The sequence below is a fragment of the Salvia miltiorrhiza genome, chromosome 3 (genome assembly GCF_028751815.1).
Source record: "Salvia miltiorrhiza cultivar Shanhuang (shh) chromosome 3, IMPLAD_Smil_shh, whole genome shotgun sequence".
Lineage (NCBI taxonomy): Eukaryota > Viridiplantae > Streptophyta > Magnoliopsida > Lamiales > Lamiaceae > Salvia > Salvia miltiorrhiza.
This window is the reverse complement of record NC_080389.1, coordinates 54,442,169-54,467,024: the sequence shown is the minus strand read 5'-3', so window position 1 is coordinate 54,467,024 and position 24,856 is coordinate 54,442,169. Positions and strand designations below refer to the sequence as shown.

Below are 24,856 nucleotides of genomic sequence, written 5' to 3'. Positions count from 1 at the left end.
ACATAAGATATATCTAGAAGATATATTTACAACATGATTTATATTCTTTTGCATTATTTTTATTCTTAAATAAATAATTTTAAGGATTAAGTGACGATGGACTCATGTTTTGATCTCAAACATTGATTCAGTATTACTACTAGACAATATACGCCCTGCATATTCTCAAATTCTTTTATAGGAGTAATAAATATAAAAACTTAAAATAACGATAAATTTAATAAAAACTACCAATAAACTTATACTATTATCTAAAATGAAAGACAGTAAATTGACAAAGCAACAACTGGAAACACCACACAACCTATTCGCGCCATATATCAAAATAGCTAACCCACCATTTAAAGTCATTTTCCCTTTCTCTTTTACATTAGTAAGATCTCAATATTTTGCTCAAAAATTCAATTTTCAGGGCAATGAGGACAAGAAAGGATTGTGGAATCCTAATTACTAGTATTTCGTTAATTCTCATTTTCTGCGCAAAATCAAGTCATTCGGCTAGATCGAAGCAAGAAATCAGGGAAGAATTCTTTGGCGATCTAATTAATACGACGGCGACGGAAGATGGCGAAGCTAGTATCGCCAAGATGTTTGATCGTGTGTTGGAGAAAGAGTTCTCAGAGAATGATCAACCTGAAGGTTAGTTCATTTCATTTTGCAACTTTCTTTTCTTTATTTATTTTTGCGTTGGTTGTTGTATAATTTGGTTGAAGTTGCTATGTTACGGAGAAGAGAACTTATTAGATCAGAACGCGTTCAATTTTGATCCTAAGAGATTTTGCTTTCTAAGTACATTTAGGGGGAAAAGAGCTAATTATTCTAGTGTAAGTCGCGATTCAGTGGTTAAAGATAAAGAAGTGAGTAAAATATCAAGTGTAGATAGCTACTTCCTTTTAGTAAGGAACTTATAATCAGTAAGGAGATAATTAGGTTTGAACTTCCTAATTTATGGTATGTTCTGAGGTGGTTTCTTTATTTATACATATATTTTTCTTTTTATAGATTTGATATTTTTATAATATAGAATCATTTAAATCGTTTTTCTTGAGTCTAGACCACCAAAATTGACCTCAGGAAGATTCTACCAGCCTGACTGTTGCTCATATGTGAGATTGTCCAACTGCAGTGGTAGCAGCCTGCAAAAGTAGGCTATAAAGCATATAAAAGACAAAAACTGCATTATGTAGTTCACAGTCTGATTCACAGCATGAATTGGGTTTTGCTTCTTGTCAGAGTTGCTCAATCGGCTAATTGAGTGTCAATAACAGAACTCTTTCTTATACAAGATATGAGCCTACCTGTGAATTCTGGTCATGAACTGGAATATGTATGCTGTTACTGGAAACAATCACATGAGCAATAATAAGATGTGATGTCAACATATTAATACTTAGTTCAGTTTCCCTCATTAAGAAACTGTAGATTTGATGATCTTGTTGTGATTTGCTGGCATTGCTGCGAGGTTTTGGAATGATTAGATTAATAGGAAGTAGGAGATAGGAATTAGCCTAACTATTTGATCTAACTGAAGCCAGAGAGAAGGCTCCTTTCTAATTCTAGAAAGGGTAGTTTTCACGATTATCCATGCCTGTGTGTGAAAGGAGTTTGTGAACATTACATCTTTCAAATATCAACATCGAACTGGTGTTCAGCATAGCAAACCCTTGGCCCAAGATTGAATCGAATACATTTGAATGTAAAGCTAACTAGATCTTGATCATAGTTGTAAAGTGGTAATTAAGATCTCTAAGGCTCTGGCCTCATGCCAATAACGTGGTTGATCTATTGTTATTATTAGAGAAACTAGGTGTAAAGCTCCACCTGCAAAACCTTTACTTGTTACTAATTTAGTTTCGGTCCATAGATCTCTTCTTTCACACCAAGGAAAGTGCTTTTCCATACTATTCAGTTTTACGCATAGCATAAACTATGTTTAGGAAGTAAATTAATTAAGTGAAACACATAAAGATTCCATTTTATCTATTGCACATAAATAGACTATCTTAAGAGCCTGTGAATATGCAAACCATTTTGGGTTTATCCACAGAAAAGATTCTCTCAAGAAACCAGCCAATGTTTGGCATACAGGTTGCACATAGGTTGGAACATAGACACACCATTTCATTCTCGGCAAGTTGCTCAGCCTGTTACTTTATCAATCCGTTTTCTTGGTCACGCTTCCTTTTATTCCAATGGCACTCTTGAATGTTCTCCTGTATCATCTTTACAAATGGACTGCTAATTGAACTTTAGCTCATATAGTGAAATACTTATCCTTCCTTACTAAGTTATTTTAATATTTTGCCAATATATAGCCCAAACAATGATATCTAATTTTCACTGCAAAATTCATTAATCATGTGTGATTTGCAAATCCTCTTTCCCATGTGTGCGTGCTTGTAATAATCCACTGTAGGAACTTTTGTAAAGTGGAGCTTTGGTTAAGTTTAAATGCTGATTTATATAATCCTATCCTTTTTCATTGAACTTCTGTCGATATAATAGTGCTTTCATTTCCTTCTCATCTTCCTAAAGGTTCTGGGGAAAGCAGTTTCAACAGTAGTGTGGCAGACCAACAGGTATATTTGTCTGTTTTATTAAGTTGCATTGCATCCACATCCACTCCTTTTTACCAGCCAAATCTAGTTATATGTCGAAGCTATATGGTATCTCAGTTATTCTGTACTAGTTATATAATATCACTAATAGTAATCTTTTAAGCCACAAACTTCTTCCGTTAGGGAATGTGATGGATGCAGTTCTCTTTCAAGCAGTTGAATACACCAGATTTCTTAATCTTGTTTGTTTGTTTCTATGTTATGACTTCTGTTCATCTATTGAATATTGCTCCTGGTTTTGTAAGGGTTATTTGTGGTAATGTGCTTGATAAAAGTTTATGTGATCCATCATAGATCTCTTGGTTTTGTCTCCTTATTGGTCCTAACAATAAAAGGTGATACTTTTCACCTACTTTTGTGGGTTGAATGTTTGTCCTCTAATAACTAAATATTGGTGGCTTGAATTCAGTTTCTTCCAAGATCTTATCCTCTAGATTCACTTTCTAAAATAAGGCTCTACAATTTATGACAGGCTGAATTGGAGACTGTTGCTAAAATCACCCATGAGAAGATAAAGAAAAATGAGAGTAATGAGGCTAAGTAAGGAATTGATGATTAATTTCCTTGCCAAGTAAAATTTTTGACTTTCAAATTGCAAGAAATCTAATTGTATTCTCGCTTTTTCCTTTTACACTCATTCAACAGTGGTACCAAACCTTTTCAATTTCAAGATGTCTTCTCTCTTGAAAATGAAGATTCTGATGACATGGCAACTTTAATAGACAGAAAGGTGAGACCTAATTCTTTTCAAAAAATTAAAGGGGAACTCGTGCAGCAGATATGCGGAGAAGTTTATGTGCTCTAACAAGGCCTTCCTGATTAGGTTTTTCAATTGTAGGATAATGTGTTTGTGATGTCAAACAAGAAATCAAAATATCCAGTGCTTCAAGTCGATTTCAGGTAAGCGTTTTTTTTTTTTTTTTTTTTTTTTTTTTTTTTTATAATTTGTGGAATTTTATTCATTGATTCGTGTTTTGTTTTAATTTTTTCCAGCCACTATTGCCAACAGTTTTATGATATATATATGTATATATATACATTACATATTTTTCTTTCTAAATTTCTGCGGTTCAACTTGATGCAATTATGATGGCCTAGCATCTTGAATGTTGTATTTTGTAGGCTAATTTCAGATTTGGTGGTTGTGATAGTCTCTGCTGCGACTGGGGGAATAATCTTTTCCTGTTTAGGCCAACCAGTATGTACTTGCTTATAATTGCACTCTTCATCCTTTGTGACCTTTTCTCCTTGTTTTTGGCTGTTTACATCTCAAGACTTATGTCTCCAAAAGAGTTGGACAATCCTATTAATTGGCTATTTCTTTTAGGTTATTGTTGGCTATCTTCTTGCTGGATCAATTATTGGACCTGGTGGTCTGAAATTTATAAGTGAGATGGTGCAGGTGTGTTCTCCTCTTATATTTTAGTTTTCCTTTTGATGCTGAGCATTTCTTAGGTTTGAAAAGTAAAAAAAGAACGTGCTTGTTATGTTCAAGGCTGTTTCTGATAGTAGAGAATTTAGTTCTAAAAGTAGTTAAGTACATAGTTCCATGTTTATTGTTCCAACATCAACATGAGCTCAGGTATTATCTTGCACATTTTTGTTATTTTATTTATTTTGATGTCTTTATTTAATTTCAACATTATTCATCGGCTTTACAGGTTGAGACTGTTGCACAGTTTGGTGTTGTATTTCTTCTATTTGGTTTGGGACTGGAGTTCTCTTTAGCAAAGGTATTCTTGTGGTCAATCCTTTATCCACGGCAACATATTTTTCTATATTGCTTTTCTAGATTTCCAATTGTGTGTTATTGACACAGCTTAAAGTTGTTGGTCCTGTTGCTGTTCTTGGTGGATTGCTTCAGATAATCATTCTTATTTTCTTGTGTGGCATGACTGCATTGGTACACTTCTGATATCCTGTTAATTGTTTTTTTTTCCTGGAATGATCAATTTGTACTAGTTACGTAATTTTTGTTTGCAGTTATGTGGAGCAAAGTTGTCCGAGGGTGTATTTGTTGGTTGTTTTCTCTCAATGTCCTCAACTGCAGTGGTAACTAATACTTTTCAGTTTTAAGTATAAAATTATTTTTTGAATATGCAAATGGTGAAATAAAATTTGTCTTTTATTATAGTAAATACTATGTCAAATTCTGCATAGGTGGTGAAATTTCTGGTTGAGCAGAATAGTAGCAGTGCCCTTCATGGTCAAGTGACTATTGGAACACTTATTTTTCAGGTACTCGTCTTTTAAAAAAAATAAATAGAGTTGATTTCTTAAACTTAAGTTTCAATCATTATATTAAGTGAAATTCATATTGTTTTTTTAATCTGAGTAACCATCTAGGATTGTGCTGTGGGGTTGTTATTTGCTTTACTCCCTGTTCTAGGTGGCAATAGTGGCCTTCTCCGAGGAATGGTCTCCATGGGAAAATTGTGAGTCCAGATAAATACTTTATTAACTCCTATTGGATGTGTTTCACTTTTGTTAAATCGGTTTTGTATTTGTTGACTTCAAGGCTACTCACTCTATCCATGTACCTTATCGCGGCTTCCTTATTGACTTGGTCTTTCGTTCCTCGGTTTTTAAAGTTGATGATGCAATTATCATCCCAGGTTACTCCATTTTTATTTTTATTTCTAGTTTGTTTTTTATTTGATTGAACAGTTGTTGAAATTATGCAATGTTTTCAGCTCAAAATCTGGTTGTAGAACATAGTTCAGAAACTTCTCCTTATTATGTGTTGCAGTCAGCATATACGTATGTGAATTTTATTACAGTGGGATTATATAAAAATATAAAAATGGGTACATGAAACACCCGAAATTGCTACACTCCATACCCACCTCTGTTAAAAAATCATATTTTCTTCTTGTAATCAGCAAAAAAATTGAACCCCGCGTCAGTGAGATTCCCTTGGGTCAGTCAGTCAACAAATTCTCACTTTTTCAGATTTTGTAATTCATGTGTCCATTTAATCAAGATTCCGATAGGTAATTTTCATGAATACAGTTGATCAGAATGTTAAATGATAATTAACTATCCAAACATAAACCCATGATTTCGGTCGATAATTTCTATGATTCCGGTCGTGATCTTATATATATATATATATATATATATAGAGAGAGAGAGAGAGGGGGGGGGGGAGGGAGAAAAGTTTCATTGAGAATGCTAAATGTTGTGAGAATTGAGAATGCGTGTGAACACGTGCGAATAAATTAATAATTTCTATAAATCAATGTAAGGCTTGAATAGACATTCACGTCTGGGTTGAATCCCGGAGGGGGCGAAATTTTCACCATAATAAATGGATACGGCTATTCATGAGTTATATTGATTTATTTGTTATTCTCATTTATCACGAAAAATAGAAATCTCAATGGAACCGCACCCTATATGTATGTATATATATATAGGATTGGGTAACAGTGAAAATGACTATTTTCGTGAGAAATGAGAATAACGAATAAGTCAATATAAATCCACGAATAAGCTGCTTGTAATGCGCGAATAGCCGTAATTTAGTTAATGTGGTGAAAATTTTACCCCCTCCACGATTCGAACCTAGGTTTATATGGCTATTCATGCATTACAAGTAGCTTATTTGTATATTTATATTGGATTATTCGTTATTCCCATTTCACACGATTAATTTGAATAAATATCAGCCACAGGATTTGAACATCTGAGGTTCCAAATTCATTCTCACAACATTTAGCATTCTCAACGGTTGGTTATCGTGAAAGCTATGTTTTATCATAAGAACTGAGAACGCTGCAGTAAGCGTATAAAGTTGTTGCATTTTCTATGAAATTAACTGCACCCGAAAAAAATGAAAAAAAAAATATATGAAATTTTCACCCATCATGGGATTCGATCCCAAGTGGTGCATTCATCCATCAAGATGATGCATTCACCATAGATCTTAGTCATCGAAGTGCTGAAAATAGCTCTCACGTTCACACTTTAAATAGGGTTGTCATTTGAACCTCCTCCTATATGGGGTTGGGTTGTAATAAAATTTGATTTTTTGTAAAAACCGCAAATCTCTTGCACTTAACCTATAAAGCAAAATACGTTTCACATGGGATTCAAACCCATGACCACCAGTCCAATACATTTACTTTATAGGCTAAGTGCAAGTGGTTCGTAGTTTTTACGTTAAATGAAGTTTTTACTTGATCCTATATATATATATATATATAATGTGAGCATGTTGAATAAAAAGATTATGCATGTCATTGCGCATGTTTTGAATCCAATACTTGGTCGATAAAAATAAATTTCATCTAAGTAATTAAGTTTTGATATCATGCACGTATACGTAATGTTGCAATTTATCACATAATGTGAAATGCTTTTTTTTTTTTTTTTAATCAAAGAAATTTGAAATACAATGAAAATCCTACATGGATAGACCTTAATAAAATTCTCGGACATTCTGTAATTGGGTGAAAATCTGTAGGGCGAACTTACAAGGTTTTACAAGTAGCCAATCCGGGATACGATGGTCCCTCCCACCTGAACAATCTAAAACTGATGAATTATGTTCCTAATATGATGATGGCTACAGAGAGATGAGAAATAAAAATCTATGTCTAGGTTGGAGTCTTGTAAATATGGTCCTTCCCTATGAATTATGTTCTTTGCTTGGTTCCTGGTTTCCGTGTTCTCCATGACTGCATGAGGAAAAATAAAAGAAAGAGAAAACACCCAAAAAGCTTTTTTCTTTTTATATGTTTTTTCTTACATCATGGGTTCTATGTATCTTGGAATCTTTTATGTTTAGAGAACTGGGAGCCCTGTATGCAACTGATGAAACTTTTTTTTTTTTAATATCTGATATTCAGACTAATGAGCTCTATCAGCTGGCTACTGTGGCATTCTGCTTAATATCGGCATGGGTAAGGATAACACAATGAATTATGTCCCAGTTTTGTTTAATTTGATTTCTCTTTTCATTCTTTTATTTTGATTTTTTGTCTGTATACTTTGTACTTTGCTAATTTACAGACCAATACACTAACTGCCCGTGAAAAGTTAATTTCAAGATTTGTTGATGAGAAGTTAAATATTGGATCTAGAAGGTTGAGTAAGGCAATTAGGAATTGGAAAATTGTTTTCAAAATTGGTACAACAACCAGTGATGGTTGCTTGTTTTTCTGGATGTAAGACACATATTTTCAGCAGGAACATAATAAGATTATCTGCAAGAACTAATTATTTATTATAATGAATCAAATTGAGGTATTTCTACAAGCATCTGCTTGGGCCTTGTATTGTTGCTTGCGCCTATTTGTTAAAAAAGCTATTCTGTTATTGAAGTTCTTATTAGAGGGTCAAGTTCATTTGGTGATATTGGCAAAAGTAGTTGTGCATCTTCTCAAACCTCATTATTCGAACTCCTGCATTTCTTATTATGGCTGGTGTTACACATGCACCTTCTCGCATATCCAGGGTTCTAAAGAAACTTTTTCATGTCAAGATCTGAAAAGTCTCTCTGTGAAGCGGAAATTAATATTCAGTGATTGTTAGGGTGCCACTTTTGTAAATCTATAAAATCTGTATCATAGAATCTAGAAATTCATATGCAGAATGCATTTAGAGTACGAAACATTCTAAGCAAATAATCGACGGGCATTTGACATTTCTTCCTTTATTTAACTATTATTTGTATTAGTGCTGGTGCAGTCATACTCATAAATTCATAAAATTTCAGCCTTTTTCAGGTTATCTAATGCTTTCCATATTTCAGTGCAGTGACAAACTGGGACTCAGTCTTGAATTGGGTTCATTTGTGGCTGGGGTCATGATATCCACCACAGAATTTACACAGCACACCTTGAACCAGGTATTCTACGACTGACATATTTTCTTTCTTTCTTTCTCTATCCTCAACTTAACTTATCCAGAGTTCTGACACTAACTTTTCGCTATGACTGGGTTTGTTCCATATGCTGCCTTTGGAAATTTATGATTCCTAAAATCTTTATTGCTTATTCCATATCTATTATGGTGCACAATATTTGCATAACAGCAAGGGTTTTCGGGTACATAGTTTCCCTTGTGGTGAATCGTGTAGTAATTTGAAGATGGATCTATGACTAACAAGAAGGTTCCTGAGCCAGTATATTCAACAACTAAATCAGATGGCAACATTTGTTAGGTGGAAAGGTTTTCCACAGTTACGATTGAGAATGCCCTGAAACTTTAAACAAGCACAGAGCTCAGGAACATGCTTTTTAACAGAATAATACCCTCTCAGTTATTCTTTGCCTATTGAAATTTCATGTAGTCTGACATGATAGTTTGGTGTAGTACAGAATAATAATACAGTAGGTTATTTGAGGTGAGTATTGCGTGATCTTTTAAAATGGTATTTCTTGTAGGTGGAGCCGATTCGTAACTTCTTTGCTGCTCTCTTCTTGTCTAGTATTGGAATGCTCATACACGTGCAGTTCCTCTGGGCACATGTGGATATATTGCTTGTGTCTGTAATACTGGTTGTGGTAGTTAAGACAACAGTTGCTGCTGGTATCACAAAGGCCTTTGGCTATAATCTTAAGGCATCACTTATTGTAAGTTTGAGAATCTCTTTTTTGAGGGCTGTAATATGCAATTCCAAATTTTTATCAATACAATCCAATTACCATCCACAACACCGTATATTTTAAAATTTCCAAAATGTATATATGCAACCCCCAAAACCGTAAAATGACCTTACCTTTTTACAACCTACAATCCACGTGTGCTTGTGCTTGTGCTTGTGCTTGTGGCTTTAAAGGGGAAAGCTGGAGTGGGTGGCTTGAGGCGGAAGAAGCTTGGGATGGTCGTTGTTGGTAGTGGCAAGGAATGGTGGTGTCAGTAGTGCATTGATGGAGATTAGAATATTAGTGGCAAGGGATGCTTTTACCACTAAAGTTTATTTTGTCATAGTTGAAAATCGGAATGTGGTTTATGGTTTCATTTTAGGTGTTGTATTTAAAATCCCCCCTCGTTTTTCACTTTCCAACAATTATTTGTTTGTGATTTATGTCTGTTCATGCATTTATAGGTCGGAGTATTGCTGGCTCAAATTGGAGAATTTGCGTTTGTTCTCTTAAGCCGTGCCTCAAATCTGCATGTTGTTGAGGTGACTTCTTTCTCTTTTTATCAGAATATCTGTATGCGTATGATGTAACCACTCATTTGTGGTTGCTATTATGTTTTGATTTGGAAATAAAAGGATGAACCACATATTGTTATCACCTCTAAACATTGTTGTGATTAAATTGAATCTAGTTAGTTTATTATTCAGATTATGCATTTTATTAATTTAAAGAAATGGTATTCTGATTATAAATTTTAAAAATATATAGGGGAATATGTACCTTCTCCTTCTGGGAACAACAGCACTCAGTCTTGTAAGTGCTTTCAGTATTCTAAGTTGTAACCGCCTTTAAGAAACCTATAGCTACTTTTACCTAAAATGGTGTCATTTATACTGCAGGTCGCAACTCCCATCTTATTCAAATTGATACCTGCTTTAATGCATCTAGGTGTTCTTATGCATTGGTTTCCTTCAGAGGGAATTGACAAGGAGGTAATATATCTACCTGGTCCCTTTCACAAGCTATAGAGATTTCGTGCATGAATCTGCCATAAAATGAATCTGAGAAAATAAATATTCGACAACATTAAAAACAGACGTCATGGTCTCCAGTCTAGGCTTTTCCTGAATTTCACTAAACTCTTGATTTAGGAATTTCCTATACCCTTACAGGGCTTGACTTGAATTAGATCATCTGAGTTATCTTGACATATTATTGGTATCATGCTTCAGTTATGATGATGCAAGTTAAAACTCTGAACTTCAGCTGAATGTTTACACGAAAGAACGCAAGCTTGTTTTCAATCTTTATTATGTCCTCTCAAGCATAAACTAACTAACGATACATGATATAGGTTGTCTACCGTGATATTCCTTAAAACATTTTCACCATCTGCAGGAGAAAATCCCCATTGTTCGAAGCACATGATACATTTGCAATCACCCGTATCACATGAAGCTTAATAGAGCATGCACAGTTGTATAAGAGGACTGGACAGTCTAACAAGCATAGTTATGGTGTAAGAATCTTATATTCTTTGTGTACATATATAGCTTTGTATTAGAGGAATATTATTCGTGGCTAAGAAAACAGGAGATTATGTCACTACCAAACACTTGTACTTAATCTGATTTTCTTGGTTGATGTATCTTCCAGAAATTGCCCATAGAGACTATTTGATGAAGGTACTAACTACTCTACTTTGGTTCTGGACGACTCCTAAACATTGTATGACTTTAATCTGATTCTGTTGGAAAATGTTGCCTTGGTTTTCTATCCAAATTCATTTTATTATTTTAATGCTTCTTTTGATGAATCAGACGCGCTCTAAAATCTAAATTCATATTATAATTTTTTTATCAGAAAAATAACTACATGAATTTTTGGGGTGTTACAAGAGTTGTACATAATGTTTTATATATTATAATAAAATGCTTATTTATTCTGTGGATAATCTGAAAATTTTAAGTTGAATTTGTATAGTAGGTAATTTTGTAATTTTTAAGGGTTTTTTTTTTAAAGATTAATAATGGTTCTCCGTTTTTCTCCCGTAACGGTTCGAACCCCCAACTTATTAATTAGAGGAAAAATATCTTTCCAATTGAACTACACTTCATTATCTTAAATGTTTCCTATTTCACCACTTGCAGTTTCACTCCTTTTTTTTGAAAGGGCAGTTTCACTCCTTATAATATGGGGAAATGAGGTAATGCAGTTTCCTAATACAACCCAATTTTACTTTTGTTATTATTTTAATCCAATCAGGAATACAGATTGAATCTCCTTACACCGATCGCGTGCATCCTTCGTAAACTAATTTCAATCTAAAAATCTAAAAATAGTCTCATCCATCACTCTAGATAAGGGATCATATAATAAGTTCAATAGTTCTCAATTTCATCTGTTAATTATATTTATCTAATGATTGAGATTTTTTATGTTTTTTTTATAAATCTAAACGGATTTTTAATATTAAGAATTTAGAAGGGTATAAACTTATATTTTTATGCTTAGCCCATGTTTGGTTGGATGTTTTTGGAGGTTGGAAAAAGAATCAATTAATTGAATCAATTTCCTATTGTTTGGTTTGGATAATAAGGTAACCATTACCCTTACTTGGGGATAATCCAATCACTCAATTTGTTACCCCTCAAAATAGAGAAGAAACAAAAGAAAGGGAATACCTTACTAATGATTCATTTCCATTGTTAAACCAAACACTCAATAAAAGTAATGCTTATTGTTATCATTCCACCCCTTTATTTTATTTCATTCCCTTTCCATTCCTCCATTCGAACCAAACGACCACTTAATGTTAAAGCACAAAAAATGCAGATTATTAAATAAAAATATGCATGCTGTTGAACTTATTAAGCATGCACAAAGTAAATTTAAAATATCTATAAATCTCCGGAACTAATTCCTTTATTCATTTATTTTAAGTTAAGGAGAAAAAAAAATCAAACTTTAATTTTTGTAATTTATAATATTAATGTCAATAATAATTTCTAAAATATTAAAATGAAAAGGAAAAAAATATATAAAACAAAAGAAATTGCTAATATAAACGAAACGTGAATAGTACTTACAAAAGATGCCGTGAGCACGAGCCCCGTATAAGTACTCCCTTCGTCTCAATACAAACGTCTCATTACTTTTAGACACGGAGATTAAAAATGTGTAATTAGTAAATTAAGTTAGTTGGTAAAAATTGTTTAAATATTAGACATAGAGAGAATATATTGTCAAAAAAAAGAATGAGATATTTATAATGGGATATATCATTATAAAAAGTGGGACATTTGTAACGGTACAAGAAGAAATATTATTTTTTATTTTTTTGGACAGAGTGTACAAAATTGTAATATTTCTATATTGATGTTTGTTGATTCTTGATTCCAAAATGGGTTTCATTTGGGCCTTTGGAAGGCCCAATTGACCATTACCTTTGGGCTTGACGGTTGAACGAAGACTTCCCATTTATATTGCGTCTCTCGCTCGTATCTCTCTCTCTCATACACACTCTTCTGGTTCTGGGTCTCCGACACATCATTCGAGTCTAGCAAAGAGAGTGAATGGCGAAGGTTCGATGCCAGAGAATCGGATGCGACGCAGTGTTCTCCGAAGAAGACAATCCCGACGGTTCCTGCACTTATCATGCTTCTGTACGCACACCTCTCTCCTCCCTCTTAGTTACTACTGTATCATGATTCCATCGCCGTAGCTCAATCTGTCAGTTGAGAGTTCAATTGTTGTGGTTGATACTCCGTGGAGTTACTTGAGTTATCGAGCGACGATGTATTGTTTTTTTCTTTTTTCATCTAGAGTACATATTTTATATTTTCTCATAGCGTATTTAGTAGGCATATGCTGTTCTGATCTTTCCTTTGTCCTTTTTTTTGCCGATTTATTTGCCATGCGAGAGATGATACAAACAACATAACTCTCTTTAATGCTATTCTTTTGTACTTCTTCCTGGGGGAACATAAATGGATGTGATTCTCTAGTCCTCTTCTTTATTTTATTTATTCATTCATTTATTTATTTTGCGATAAAGCTTATCGTGATCTGGTCTTTGGCTATATTGCTTTATTTGATTACATATTACCGTCTAACAATTACTCAAGGAAGTCCGTATATGCTTTAAAACAAAAGAGGAATACGTAAAATTGGTCTACGGGGGTGGATGCAGGGAGCTCAACCTGGCTTTTAGCTAGTTATAGTAGTGTGTGTGTGTGAGTGTGAGTGTAATATGTATGTGTACATATTATTATATGTTGGACTTCCTCTTTATAGCTCCAGTGTAATATTTCCAGTCCATATGTTGTATTGTGTGCGAGTTAATTTACAAATCTTTGCCTACAATGGAAAGGGTGTCATATACTGGGACTTAGTCTACTGTATCTTTAAAGCTGCTTGCATTTGCTAATTTATCCACTTAGCATTTTTTCAACCTCCATTCCTCATCATGTTCATCATGCAGACTCCTCTTTTGATCATCACATGATTTTCCTTTAATGTTGTATCCCCCCAGCTTTTTTGTTGACTGGATCCAGTCTGATGATTTTACTTGTTCTTACAAATATAAATAGTATTTCTGGTCTTTGGATTAATCATTATGAATGTTGTTGTACAAAATACTTCCCCCATCTTACTAACTTAACATGCTAATTTCTCTTGGTTATGTGTGGTGTTGTCTGTTGATGGGATTTGGCAGCAGAAGCTGTTGGAGGATGGGGGTTTGGCATTGTATAGACATGTAGATTGTATCTTTTCCACAAAATACAACGTTTAGGGCATCTGTTCACAGTTTTGTTAAATTCTGATTGCATGAACTTCCATCTGATACGTGATTAACACCATGTAGTCTGCTTTTCATCTTATTACAACTATGTTGGCAATTGTTCATCATTATTTGTTCTGTATCTTGCTTACATGTATCTGATCCCTTTTGTTTATTGTTTACTCTTTATCTTTATGCACACTAATTAAATTTTATTGTTTGATGCATGGATTATACTACATGCTGCGACATCCATCTGAATACAGGGTGTAAGTTGCATTGCCCTTCTTATAAAAGTATCAGCTCTTAGTTAATAATGTCCCACTATTATTCCTGAAACTAATAGCAATATTTGCCCTCTTCCAGCCCTTATTTCATGATGGGATGAAAGAATGGAGCTGTTGCAAGAAAAGGAGCCATGATTTCAGTTTATTTTTAGAAATTCCTGGGTATACATCCTTTCATTTTTTTTCCAGACTTTGTATTCTTTTCTATGAATCTATGATAATTCTAGAACATTGGGGTTAACTTTTGCGAGTGTAGATGAGCTTGAAACAGTGCTTTACCACTTCGAAGTGTGATTAGGCTACCAAATGATAGTGGACATATAGGTTTTCCTTTTTCGCTCTTGGAAATAGGTATCCAATTACATAATTTGACGTTATTTCTTATGGCTGTTGTTCTGGAATATATCAGTAGAGTGTGTGATTCAGGCTGATACTCTCTGATATTATGCTGTATATCTTAAATTGTTTTAATTCCTTTACAGCATGTAATATTTTTCCTCGTTAGAGATGTTAAACTACTTCAAATAGTGTTTGCGTCCAGCTTGAGAATTTAGTTGCATATCTTTCTCCCGAGCATTATCCATATACGCTGTCTGTTTTGTGATTTATCTACTGTTTTTCAGTAAAAGCTGATATCTGAGGTTGCAAAACAATAGACAACTATGCTGAGAAACCTTTGCTTAAGTGAGATGGTAATGATTATCTTTTCCAGTTTTCACAATCACTTAATGCTTGATAGAGTCGAGGATATTGATAGGCAAGAATAGAGAACAATTTGATCACAAAGAACAAGTGTAATGATAACTGAAAAGATAAAAATAACAAGAATCCTGAGAAAGATTCACAAGGAACCTTCTGCGCAAGCTAAATGACGGCTAACAACTAGAATATCTACATGCCCTTCCTACTGGAAAGTGGACTTATGTAAATACCCTACTACACCGAGGCCCACAACATAAATGAGCCCAAAGAATTAAAAATAACATCTTGACTGGCTTAAAGAAATTAATATATAAAACCATTGCCAGAATCATGCATCTTCTCCAACTAACTGGTGAGCCTTGTTCCTGTGCACATAAACCATATCTTCAGATGCCATATTTATATTGAAAGCTGATATAATTGAAACCTAAAAAACGTTATCTTTAAACACCGAAGCGCAATACTAAAAAGCTTTGTTTAATTGAAGATAGTTAGTGTCTCTATGTGGCTTGATGTTATATTTGTTGGTGAAAGCTTCATAGTTGATACCTGAAGTTGCAGAAACATAAAAGCAATATCATATATGTTGGTGAAAGCTTCGTAATAGATTTCTGAAGTTGTTGCGACATAAAAGCAAAACAGTAGAGATTTGCTTAACTAATATGATGGTGGCTGTGACGGGTTTTCTTATGTAGTTTGATTTAATGTTTCATTCTTCTTAGCATGAGTTGGATTGTGTGAGCAAGCTTTTGTTGGTGCATATGTAGTATAATCTCCTTTAGTAAAAGCTGATTTCTATTGATATCTGAAGTTGCAAGACAGGAAAACATACAACTGAAAAACCTGTGCTCACAAAGCCTGCTGCAGCTCAAAAGAAGCCAGTTTCTGTTCCAACACCCCTGGCTGATTCCTCTTCAAAAGATACGTGTCCTAGGTGCCGCCAAGGATTCTTCTGTTCTGACCATGGTATCTCTTCTATCTATTGGATCAACTTTTTCAATGTGCTGAGGGTAAACAATTTCTAGAAGAATTATATGATGCTACTTATATTCATTAAACTAAAAAAGTTGTGCAAGTTTGGCACAAAGAAAACACTCTACAATGCTTGAATAGCCATGAGTAGTAATGCTTTGGAGCCTGTAGTTGCAGCAACTTATACTGGCATTATAAACCCAAATGACTAAATCCTTGACGTTTCTTCTATTGTTGCTCTCAACAGGTTCACACAACCAAGAAACGAATCCAAAATCTGTAGTAAATGCAAATAATGAAAGTAGTCTGGATATCCAAGAACCAAAACCACCTCAACCCAAGAAAATTATCGATATAAACCAACCCCAGATCTGCAGAAATAAAGGGTGTGGAAAAAGTTTCAAAGAGAAGGATAATTACGATGCAGCATGCGAATACCATCCTGGGCCGCCTGTCTTCCATGACAGGATGAGAGGGGTAAGATACATTTCACTTTTGGCCCCTAACCTCGTCCTCAATTTTTATTTCCATTGGCTGCCTATATAAATTTCTTCATTATTGATATTGCAGTGGAAATGTTGTGACGTTCATGTTAAAGAATTTGATGAATTCATGAGCATACCACCTTGTGCAAAGGGATGGCACAATGCTGATCCGGCGTCATGATAAAAGCTTGAAACTTTGAAGGCGTCTCTTCTTATCCTATTCAAATCAACTTGTGATGTAAAACATGTTGACGTAGTTTATGATCATGTACCCTTTTCTTTCGTAATCTTCAGTAAAAGCTCCAACTCTCTCGTCTCTTTAACTGATTTTGAAATGATGCAACTGAATTTGAGGAAACTTTCAATTTGTGAAATGATATAATTACCATTTCCATATGATTTGTATTATAGCTGCCCTATGTGACCACCATTCCATCGATTAGATCACTGTTTATTGCGACATTTCTTATGTGGCAAAATAATTCGCTAATGTGACAAACAAATTATCTACCGTGGCAAATAATTATGGCTGGCAGTGTGCTCAAATGATTGTCAGAATAGCATATTGCCAATCTAAATGGCATAAATCTACAGACTTCATGGTTCTGTCCATGAAGCTTGATGATATTGGAACACATTCCAAAACAAATTATTGTAAACCGATACATGGAAAAGCCAACAAAAATTGAGGTTTACCTGTTGTTATCTGTTGAGTTGTTCTCGCGATGAAAATTGGTGAGTGTTGTTGTTGATTGTTGTTTAATTAGAGTGAAAATGCCTAGTTATCATTAATTTGCCACGTCAGATAATTTGTTTGCTACGTTAGCAAATTATTTTGCCACATAACATTGTAGGTCATCGGAAATGTCGTCGTGTGCAAAACCTAACAAAAGTGAAAGTTCGTGTTTTTAGAGGCAAGATTAAGTTCATGTGCAAAACCAGAAATGTATGAAAGTTCATTTATATTGAGGTCATTATCCCTTTTTAATTTGTGGGGCTCTTTCTCTCACTAACTCTCTCTACTTTTTAATATACATTTGAGAATGACACAGGTTTTAATAAAGTGGTTGAGTGTGTTGTGAGTGGAATAAGTGTTTTACATTTTATGTGAGTGTTAAAATAATTAAAGCGGGGCAAAGGTCTCACCTGCTTTTGCTAAAAATATAAATGAATAACAAAATATGAGACGACCAAAAGAGGAAATATGGATACTAAAAGTTGGGACGGAAAGAGTAACTTTTCTTAAAATTGTGTCGCCATCTTTTAGGACCTTTTTTCGTGGGCAAAGTAAGTAATTCAATAATGAAAATATAAATAAAGACTAACAAAGCCCTAATTGTACTTCCATGCAGAATGGGCTTAATTTATTCCTTCAGAAACTAAGAAACTAAGTAAACTAACTCCAAATACATGAATAATACTAATATTCTAAGGGGCATTTGTTTTGAAGTATTAGCTTTGATAAATAAAAATAATAAGGTTAATCTCTTGTTTACTTTGATGGAGAAATTAAAATTTTGATATATTTCAAGTGTCTTGATTATTTCTATCATTTGAACTAATTTTACTTGATTCATATTCCATTGAAAATGTGGGATTGAAAAAATCTAGTCTCGATGCTAAAAATATTCAATCATGCAAAGTAAATACTGGGCAGTAGCCCAATTCCCACTAAAAAATCCCTCTGAGGCCAACGTAGGGAAATTGGCGCCAGCTCATGACCCTTTCCCGTTGGCCTCGGGGGTCTTCTTCCCCATCGTCGATCATCACTTGTCATGTCTTTGGGGGACGCCGATGCAATGGTCATTTTCCTCCATAGCGAAAACAAGTTCCAGCTGCTATATGTTAATTTCTAGAATTCTTCAATGGAAACTTATGAAAAGTTTCTAGTGTAGAGGTCTCCAGCTGAGTATGTGATTATGTAAAGTTTATATATATGCTGGATAAGAATTGCAATTGTTGATATCATCAAACAACCAAGTTGCATGCATGCACACTCTCTCTTGTAGCTACTGCATTATTGGCGTACCAAAATTAGCAAAAGCGACATAAATTAATGTTGAAAAAATTTCACAAGTTGCTATTGTGTTTGTTTTTGTCGTTTTCTTTCTTTTTATTTTGTTAACTGGTGTGTTGGTAGCATAAATCACGAATGCAAATCTGTTGTACCTACTATTGACAGCAGCAACCACAAGGGGGGCATTGATCGAATTAAATATTTACTAGATTTATAGGTTCAACCAAACATTTTATATGACTGGCCACCGGGGATCGATCAGTAAAATTCAAAGGGATTATTTAACACATGGGACTCATTTCATAGGTATGTTAAGATATGGGAAGATAGTTAAGATTTGAATTGTAGATATCATGAATTGTTCGATACTTTAAATTAAAATTTTGATTAAATGAGCAAATTATAATTCTAACTTTATATAAATTTAACTAGGTAAACTCAAAATATATCCAAAATCTTATTTCCTCGTTCCACGAAACTTGATCAGTATTCATTTTTAGGTTATCTCAAGTAACTTGATCATTTTTCTTATACGGTAAAAGTTTTTTTCTTTATTCATCTTTTCATTTTTTCATCTACCACACTTAACACACTAAATATCAACTCTTTAAAATCTGTGCCGAAAAAAAATTAATTAAGCTTCGCGGGACGAAGGGAGTATATGCCTGCCACACCCCCTCCCCCGAAATTACACATCAATATTTCGTTGACAAAAATTGTTGCTTCCGATATTTCTTTTGTTCCAATTTCAATAGTCCGAGCCTTTGATTAAAATTATCGATAATTCAAAAAATTTGTAGACTAGGCATATAGTTTAGGATTTAGATTGATGTTCACCCTAAAAAGATGTTGTTTATCACACTATTATTTATTAAAAGATACCGAAAATGAACATCATGGTTTTGCCGACAAAAAAAATATTATTCAATTACAACTTCAATAATTTAGACATTTAATTGATATTATTGATAATTGAAAATATTTTTAAAATAAGGTATATAATTTGGAATTTATATTGACATTTACTTTTTATGAGTACTTATATCTAGGGCTGTAAATGAGCCAAGCTACTCGTGAGCTATTCGACGTTCGACTCGATAAAAGCTCGTTCGATAATTTAATGAACAGCTCGTTTAGCTAAACAAGCCAAGCTTGAGCATGACGATGCTCGGCTCGTTAGCTCGTGAACAAGCTCGTGAAGTGATTTATCTTAAAAACATAAGATTATTAATTAAATGTCTTACTATATTTTATACTATATGTAGTAATATTTGGATTAAGTATCTAATTAACATCATTTGTTTACAAGAAAATAGTAAATATATTATATTTTTGTGAATAAAATAACTTATATATTTGAAAATTAACTTATGTATTAGGAAAATAACTAAAATTTTAAATAAAAATTTTAATTTAAAAAGCTCGATTAGGTTCGGCACTGTATTCGACTCGATTAAAGCTCGATCGATAATTAATCAAACAGCTCGATTAGCTAAACGAGCCAAGCTTGAACAAGACACTATTCGACTCGGCTCGGCTCGATTACACCCCTACTTATATCTACAAATATGACTAGTAGTATTTTCTAATGTCCCTTCTCGCTAGATGGCTGAAACAGAACATTTCTTCTGAGTTCCCTCTTTTTCTTTTTTTGACGTGGGAAAACACAGCTAATTTCGTAAGAAAATAAAAAATCTTGCATCTTTGAAATGTTACAAGGAAGGTGTGATAGATATCATGGGTTGTATGATGGGTATCATCACAATGATCACTCCCCTTCTTAATTTCTAATCAACATCAAAAGCCCTACTTCAAAAAAATAAAAATAAATAAATAAATCAACATCTAAGCCCAGTGGATCCCACTATATATCCCCATACCCTTTTATTCTCTGTATACATCGTAACCTAATTCTTCAATTATTATTGAATCCGTATCACTTATTGTCCGGAATTTTCAGAATTAATTTTTTACTGAAAATGTGATTTTAATTATTTCTTTTCTAGATATAACTAGGGGCAGACTTAGAAGGTGGCAGTGGTGGCATTAAGCCCCATTGAGATTTACCAAAAAAAAAAAAGAAAGAAAAAATCATAGGTATATGTTTTTTTTAAATTCAATAGTTAAAAGAAAATTTTATAATAATATTGTTCTTTGTTTGACAGAGTTAAGTTGGGTTTTCTTATGTTATTTATGAATATTAAGTTTTCTAATAAAATGACCTAGTAAGTCAATTAAAATATATTTAAAGCTATTTTTTTATGATGTGTCAAATATGAGTAACAGAGCATTCACTCGTACGCAGAAGAACTACAAATTTTGTATTTTCATATATAGAAACATGATATCTAAGAACTATTCCCTCCGTTTCATTACAAATGTTTCATTTTTCATAATGGGATGTTCCATTACAATGTCTTATTCTTTTTTTGACAAATAATTAAAAGACTAATTAATTAATGGGCCCACCACTTACTCTCTCGTTATACCTACTTTTACATATTTCAATATATTTTTCTCTCTCCACCAATTCACTTTATCTACTAATTACACATTGTTTAATCTTCGTATTCAAAAGTAATGAAACGGAGGGACTAATATGTAGTATGAGATTGAATCATCATTTCAGTTTTGTGGTACTATTATGTTACTTTACAGGTTAATCCTTATTTACCATGTTGTGGTATGAATTAAAAACCGTTGGGTCCCAGAGGATCACTGAACTGGTGTGGAAGGGGGAGGGAAAATATACCAGTAAGCTATTTTAAAAGTTTAAACTTCTTTAGTTGATCGAAAAGATGTAGTGTAAATGTGATCAGTTAAAAATAAGATCAATTGAAAGAAGAGGTAGAATGATACTGATAATGATTCAGTTGATAACTTCAGTATGAAGAACAAGTCAACAAACTGATAGTTCAGATAGGGCACCTTCAGTCTAGACAGTTGCAAAACAGAGTAAGTGTTATGAATCTTACTGACTACCCAATGGGTTGTCAGTTAGACTAATAACACTTGGTGAGCGGAAACGATTTAAGGAAAATAGCCTTTAGTGAATCAGATTGTCAATTTTAAATGTTTCTCTTTTCAAATTAACAGTTTCAGTATACAGTCGTTATGCACATATAAAGAAATGAAATACTGAAAGCTATAAATGAATTTTTAACGTCGTTTGAAAAATCTTTTCCTACGTCCACGGTCAGTTGATCACACTGACAATCGATTGGGCTTGTGCTTACGGGTGCACAGCAAACCTAACAACTGAAACAACCATTTCAGTACCAACACACTGGGTTAGGATTTCTCTTCTTCACTCAATCTAGCAAAACCTCTAAGACTTCACTCGTCTAGTTCGCCAAGACCGAGAACTTTTGAGTTCAGACAACCGTCTGAAACTCCAACACTCAAACGCTCTTTTCTCTCGGTTGAAAAGGGGTTTGAAAAACTTCCAACTAAGAATACTGAGAACATGCTCTCGAGTAATCGCAGACTAGGCTAATGATGTAAAAATGTGATTGCCTAGACACTTCTAAGAGAGTGTTTATAAATCAGGTAGACTGATTTTTACAACAGGGTTTACTCTCTTCTTATATTCAAGTTTAATAGCTATGTAATGGCCGACTCGATATTTTAGCAGAGCTTCAGCGTAAGTCTTTGAATCGGTGAGGTTGAAGGTTGATCCTTGAGCTCTATTTATAGGCGGAGGATGAAGAATAGATCCGTTGGAGGAGATCCTTCTTCAAATACTGCCGTTGACGCTTGATTTGATATGTGCACAGGATCTTTGTCCTCTATATCCCTTTTCGCAGACATAGATAAGGTTTTCAGACATGGGGAGATGGTGTTACAGTGTAAAGTAACACGGATGAAGTAACTCTACTCGGTGAATGACGATTTGCCATATCCCAGCATTTAATGCTCTGTCATTTGCATTTAATGTGGCGTGTACTAGAAGATACCATTTGTCTTTATTCGTCTAAGTGATATGTCCTTTAATGAATCTTCAGTCTGTCTTTTTGTAGCTTCAGTCCGTTGTATTCTTCTGATCCTTAAACAAGTCTTCAGAGAATGTTCCGGCTAAAGATTGCTTCTTCATTCTAGTACAAGTCCTTCATTTATTGTTGCAATAACTTCAGGTGAGCTTCAGTTGGACAATACTTCAGTCGAGATTCTTCAGTCAGGTCTTCATTACTCTTCAGTCTTCAAGCTTTGCCTCTTCAGTCTAACTAGGACATAAACTCTAACATTTGAGTCCAAAAAGAGTCTAGTGTAGAAAAATAAAATCTAAGGGTTTTGGGGTAATTAAAACAAGGTTAGGATATTTCTTCTATCTTCCAACAAAAACATATTTTAATTTTATATTAGTGCACAATGAGGAATTGAAGTTGAACTTTAGCAAAGTTCTATTCACAGTTTTTTCCACCCAATTTTTAAAGATTGAACATTATGGTGCGCTTTGAACTTTGTCATCATTTTTAGATAAGTGGAGCAATTTTATATGAAGTATCTCCTATTATAGATATTTCATCTTTATCATCAATAAATCATGCATCAGCGCTGACGGTTTATTCATGGAGTAAATAGTTAAAAATATGAAAAATAAAATATTGAACATCAGAGCTGAGAAGACACTTGAAATTAGTAAACATGTGGTGAATGATTAGGGTTGATGAGGGGTAGGGAATCAAAGAATATATGTCAGAGTTGGCAACAAAAAAGATCAGAAAAAGTCAACTAGAGTCAAAGAAGCGAGAACGCCAAGAAAGTGCAAGATAGAGAGTAACAGGGAAGAAAACATTATTCTATGACAAAGATGCAAGAAGTGAAAATATAAGAATCATGTTAACATTTATTAATGTATTACCAAAAGGATGTCCAAGTCAGAGATGAAGAATCGAATGTCAAACAGACAGAAGCCAGCGTTAACGAAACACTCGACAAAAGTTGCTAATTAGTTACTAACAATATCTTCAGTGAAACTGATCGGGAATTGGGTGTCGCATGCAATGTACGTGAATCTTAGAAATTTATTGTTTAGGCCTTCTATATCTGCTCTATATATAGGAAATTCATTTCACTTGTAAAGATTACGATATTTTCTAAATACAAGAGCTTCTTTTATTTTATTTTAGTGTTCTTCAAGTTCTCTCCAATCTGTGATACCCAGGTTCGATTTTAACGGTGATTTCGTAGTTTTCTCTTAAAGTGTTGATACTTGTTTCATCAACCGGCGCTGTCTGTGGGAATTTTAAGTTAAGGTGTGAGATTGTTTGTGATTTTCATGCTTGATGTTAAATTGGGCTGTAGGTTGCTATTATTATTTTTCTGTCTGGAAATCTTCTTAACATCTGTTGGGTTTCACTGGATCTTAGCTGTGTGTAGGTTTAATAGGGGAATGTACGCATGACTTGGGGTTATATTAATCAAAATCATATTTTCCTGTATTTTTCTGCAAGATATACTGTGTTTGTTTATGAAAATTGCAAGGCTTGAGTCAATTCAATTTATGGGTTTGTTAAATGCTTCTTAAATGACATTCTCATCGATGATTGTTGTTTGGTTTTCTGAGTTTTCTCTACCGGAATCACGTCGGATGTTCTCTGGTTATTATTGAATTTCTTGAATAATCAAGGGATTATTTTATGTATCGGGTTTTCATGGAGGTTTTCTGGGTTTATTTCCCAGAAAACGTGTTATTGTTCATGGTATCTGTTAAGAATTGACGAAGAAATTGCGATGAACACAAAAGATTTACGTGGTTCGGGCTGAAACCCTACATCCACGGGACCAAGAAAGGGAGCTTCTACTATTGATTCGCGAACTGAGAATTTTACAAGGTGTTACAAGTGTTGACTGGTGTTTTTTTTACATTAGACACCCAATTGCTCATTATATAGCAAGCTTTGAAAATAACGAGCTGTAAACAACCATCAAAGAAACCGTTATGCAAAACAGTTAGCTCTGCAAAAGAAACTTTGACTCTGTCTCTGGAGTGTTAACTCTGCCTTGGCAACTCTGACTCTGATATGTCTCGGCTCTGACTCTGGCATCAGCGCGACCTCTCTGCTCTGCCAGCGGCGCGATCTCTCTGCTCTGGCAGAAGACCGATTCCTCTGACGAACCGATTCCTCTGGCGAACCGAGTCCTCTGGTCTGCCAGCAGCGAATCCTCTGACTAACCGATTCCTTTGGTCTGCCAGCAGCGATTCCTCTGCTCTGGCAACTTCACCAGAGTAAACTTTACAACTCCAGAGTATACAAACTAGATTATAAGCTTACGAAATCATATACAACAGTATCCTACAAGTAGGGGTGAGAAAAAATCTGAAACTGAATAATCGAACCGATATAAACTAAAATTTAAATATAGTTCGATTTTTCGGTTCAATTCGATTTTTTTTAA

The 24,856-nt window shown here is 34.0% G+C and overlaps 2 protein-coding genes across 5 annotated transcripts; both read left to right on the top strand.

The window, feature by feature from the left end:
• Positions 1 to 278: 278 nt before the first annotated feature.
• On the top strand, positions 279 to 10,985 carry LOC131014463 (K(+) efflux antiporter 5). 4 transcript variants are annotated; one of them, XM_057942452.1, is made up of 20 exons: positions 279 to 639; positions 2,536 to 2,579; positions 3,091 to 3,158; positions 3,264 to 3,348; positions 3,457 to 3,518; positions 3,741 to 3,816; positions 3,946 to 4,020; positions 4,280 to 4,351; positions 4,438 to 4,521; positions 4,602 to 4,670; positions 4,779 to 4,856; positions 4,965 to 5,053; positions 5,137 to 5,233; positions 7,472 to 7,525; positions 8,377 to 8,472; positions 9,011 to 9,199; positions 9,676 to 9,753; positions 9,980 to 10,024; positions 10,111 to 10,203; positions 10,610 to 10,985. In XM_057942452.1, exons 1-20 carry the CDS (start codon positions 417 to 419, stop codon positions 10,637 to 10,639), a joined length of 1,707 nt encoding a protein of 568 aa, XP_057798435.1. In that variant the 5' UTR covers positions 279 to 416; the 3' UTR covers positions 10,640 to 10,985. The 4 variants fall into 4 exon arrangements, with proteins under 4 accessions (XP_057798435.1, XP_057798436.1, XP_057798433.1 ...); XM_057942453.1 differs by having other exon boundaries at positions 10,566 to 10,985; XM_057942450.1 differs by having other exon boundaries at positions 8,341 to 8,472.
• A 1,723-nt stretch (positions 10,986 to 12,708) lies between these two features.
• On the top strand, positions 12,709 to 16,836 carry LOC131014465 (cysteine and histidine-rich domain-containing protein RAR1). Its single transcript, XM_057942457.1, has 5 exons — positions 12,709 to 14,263; positions 14,361 to 14,443; positions 15,795 to 15,949; positions 16,203 to 16,432; positions 16,526 to 16,836. The coding sequence occupies exons 2-5, from the start codon at positions 14,379 to 14,381 to the stop codon at positions 16,619 to 16,621; spliced, it is 546 nt and encodes a 181-aa protein (XP_057798440.1). The 5' UTR covers positions 12,709 to 14,263; positions 14,361 to 14,378; the 3' UTR covers positions 16,622 to 16,836.
• Positions 16,837 to 24,856: the final 8,020 nt, after the last annotated feature.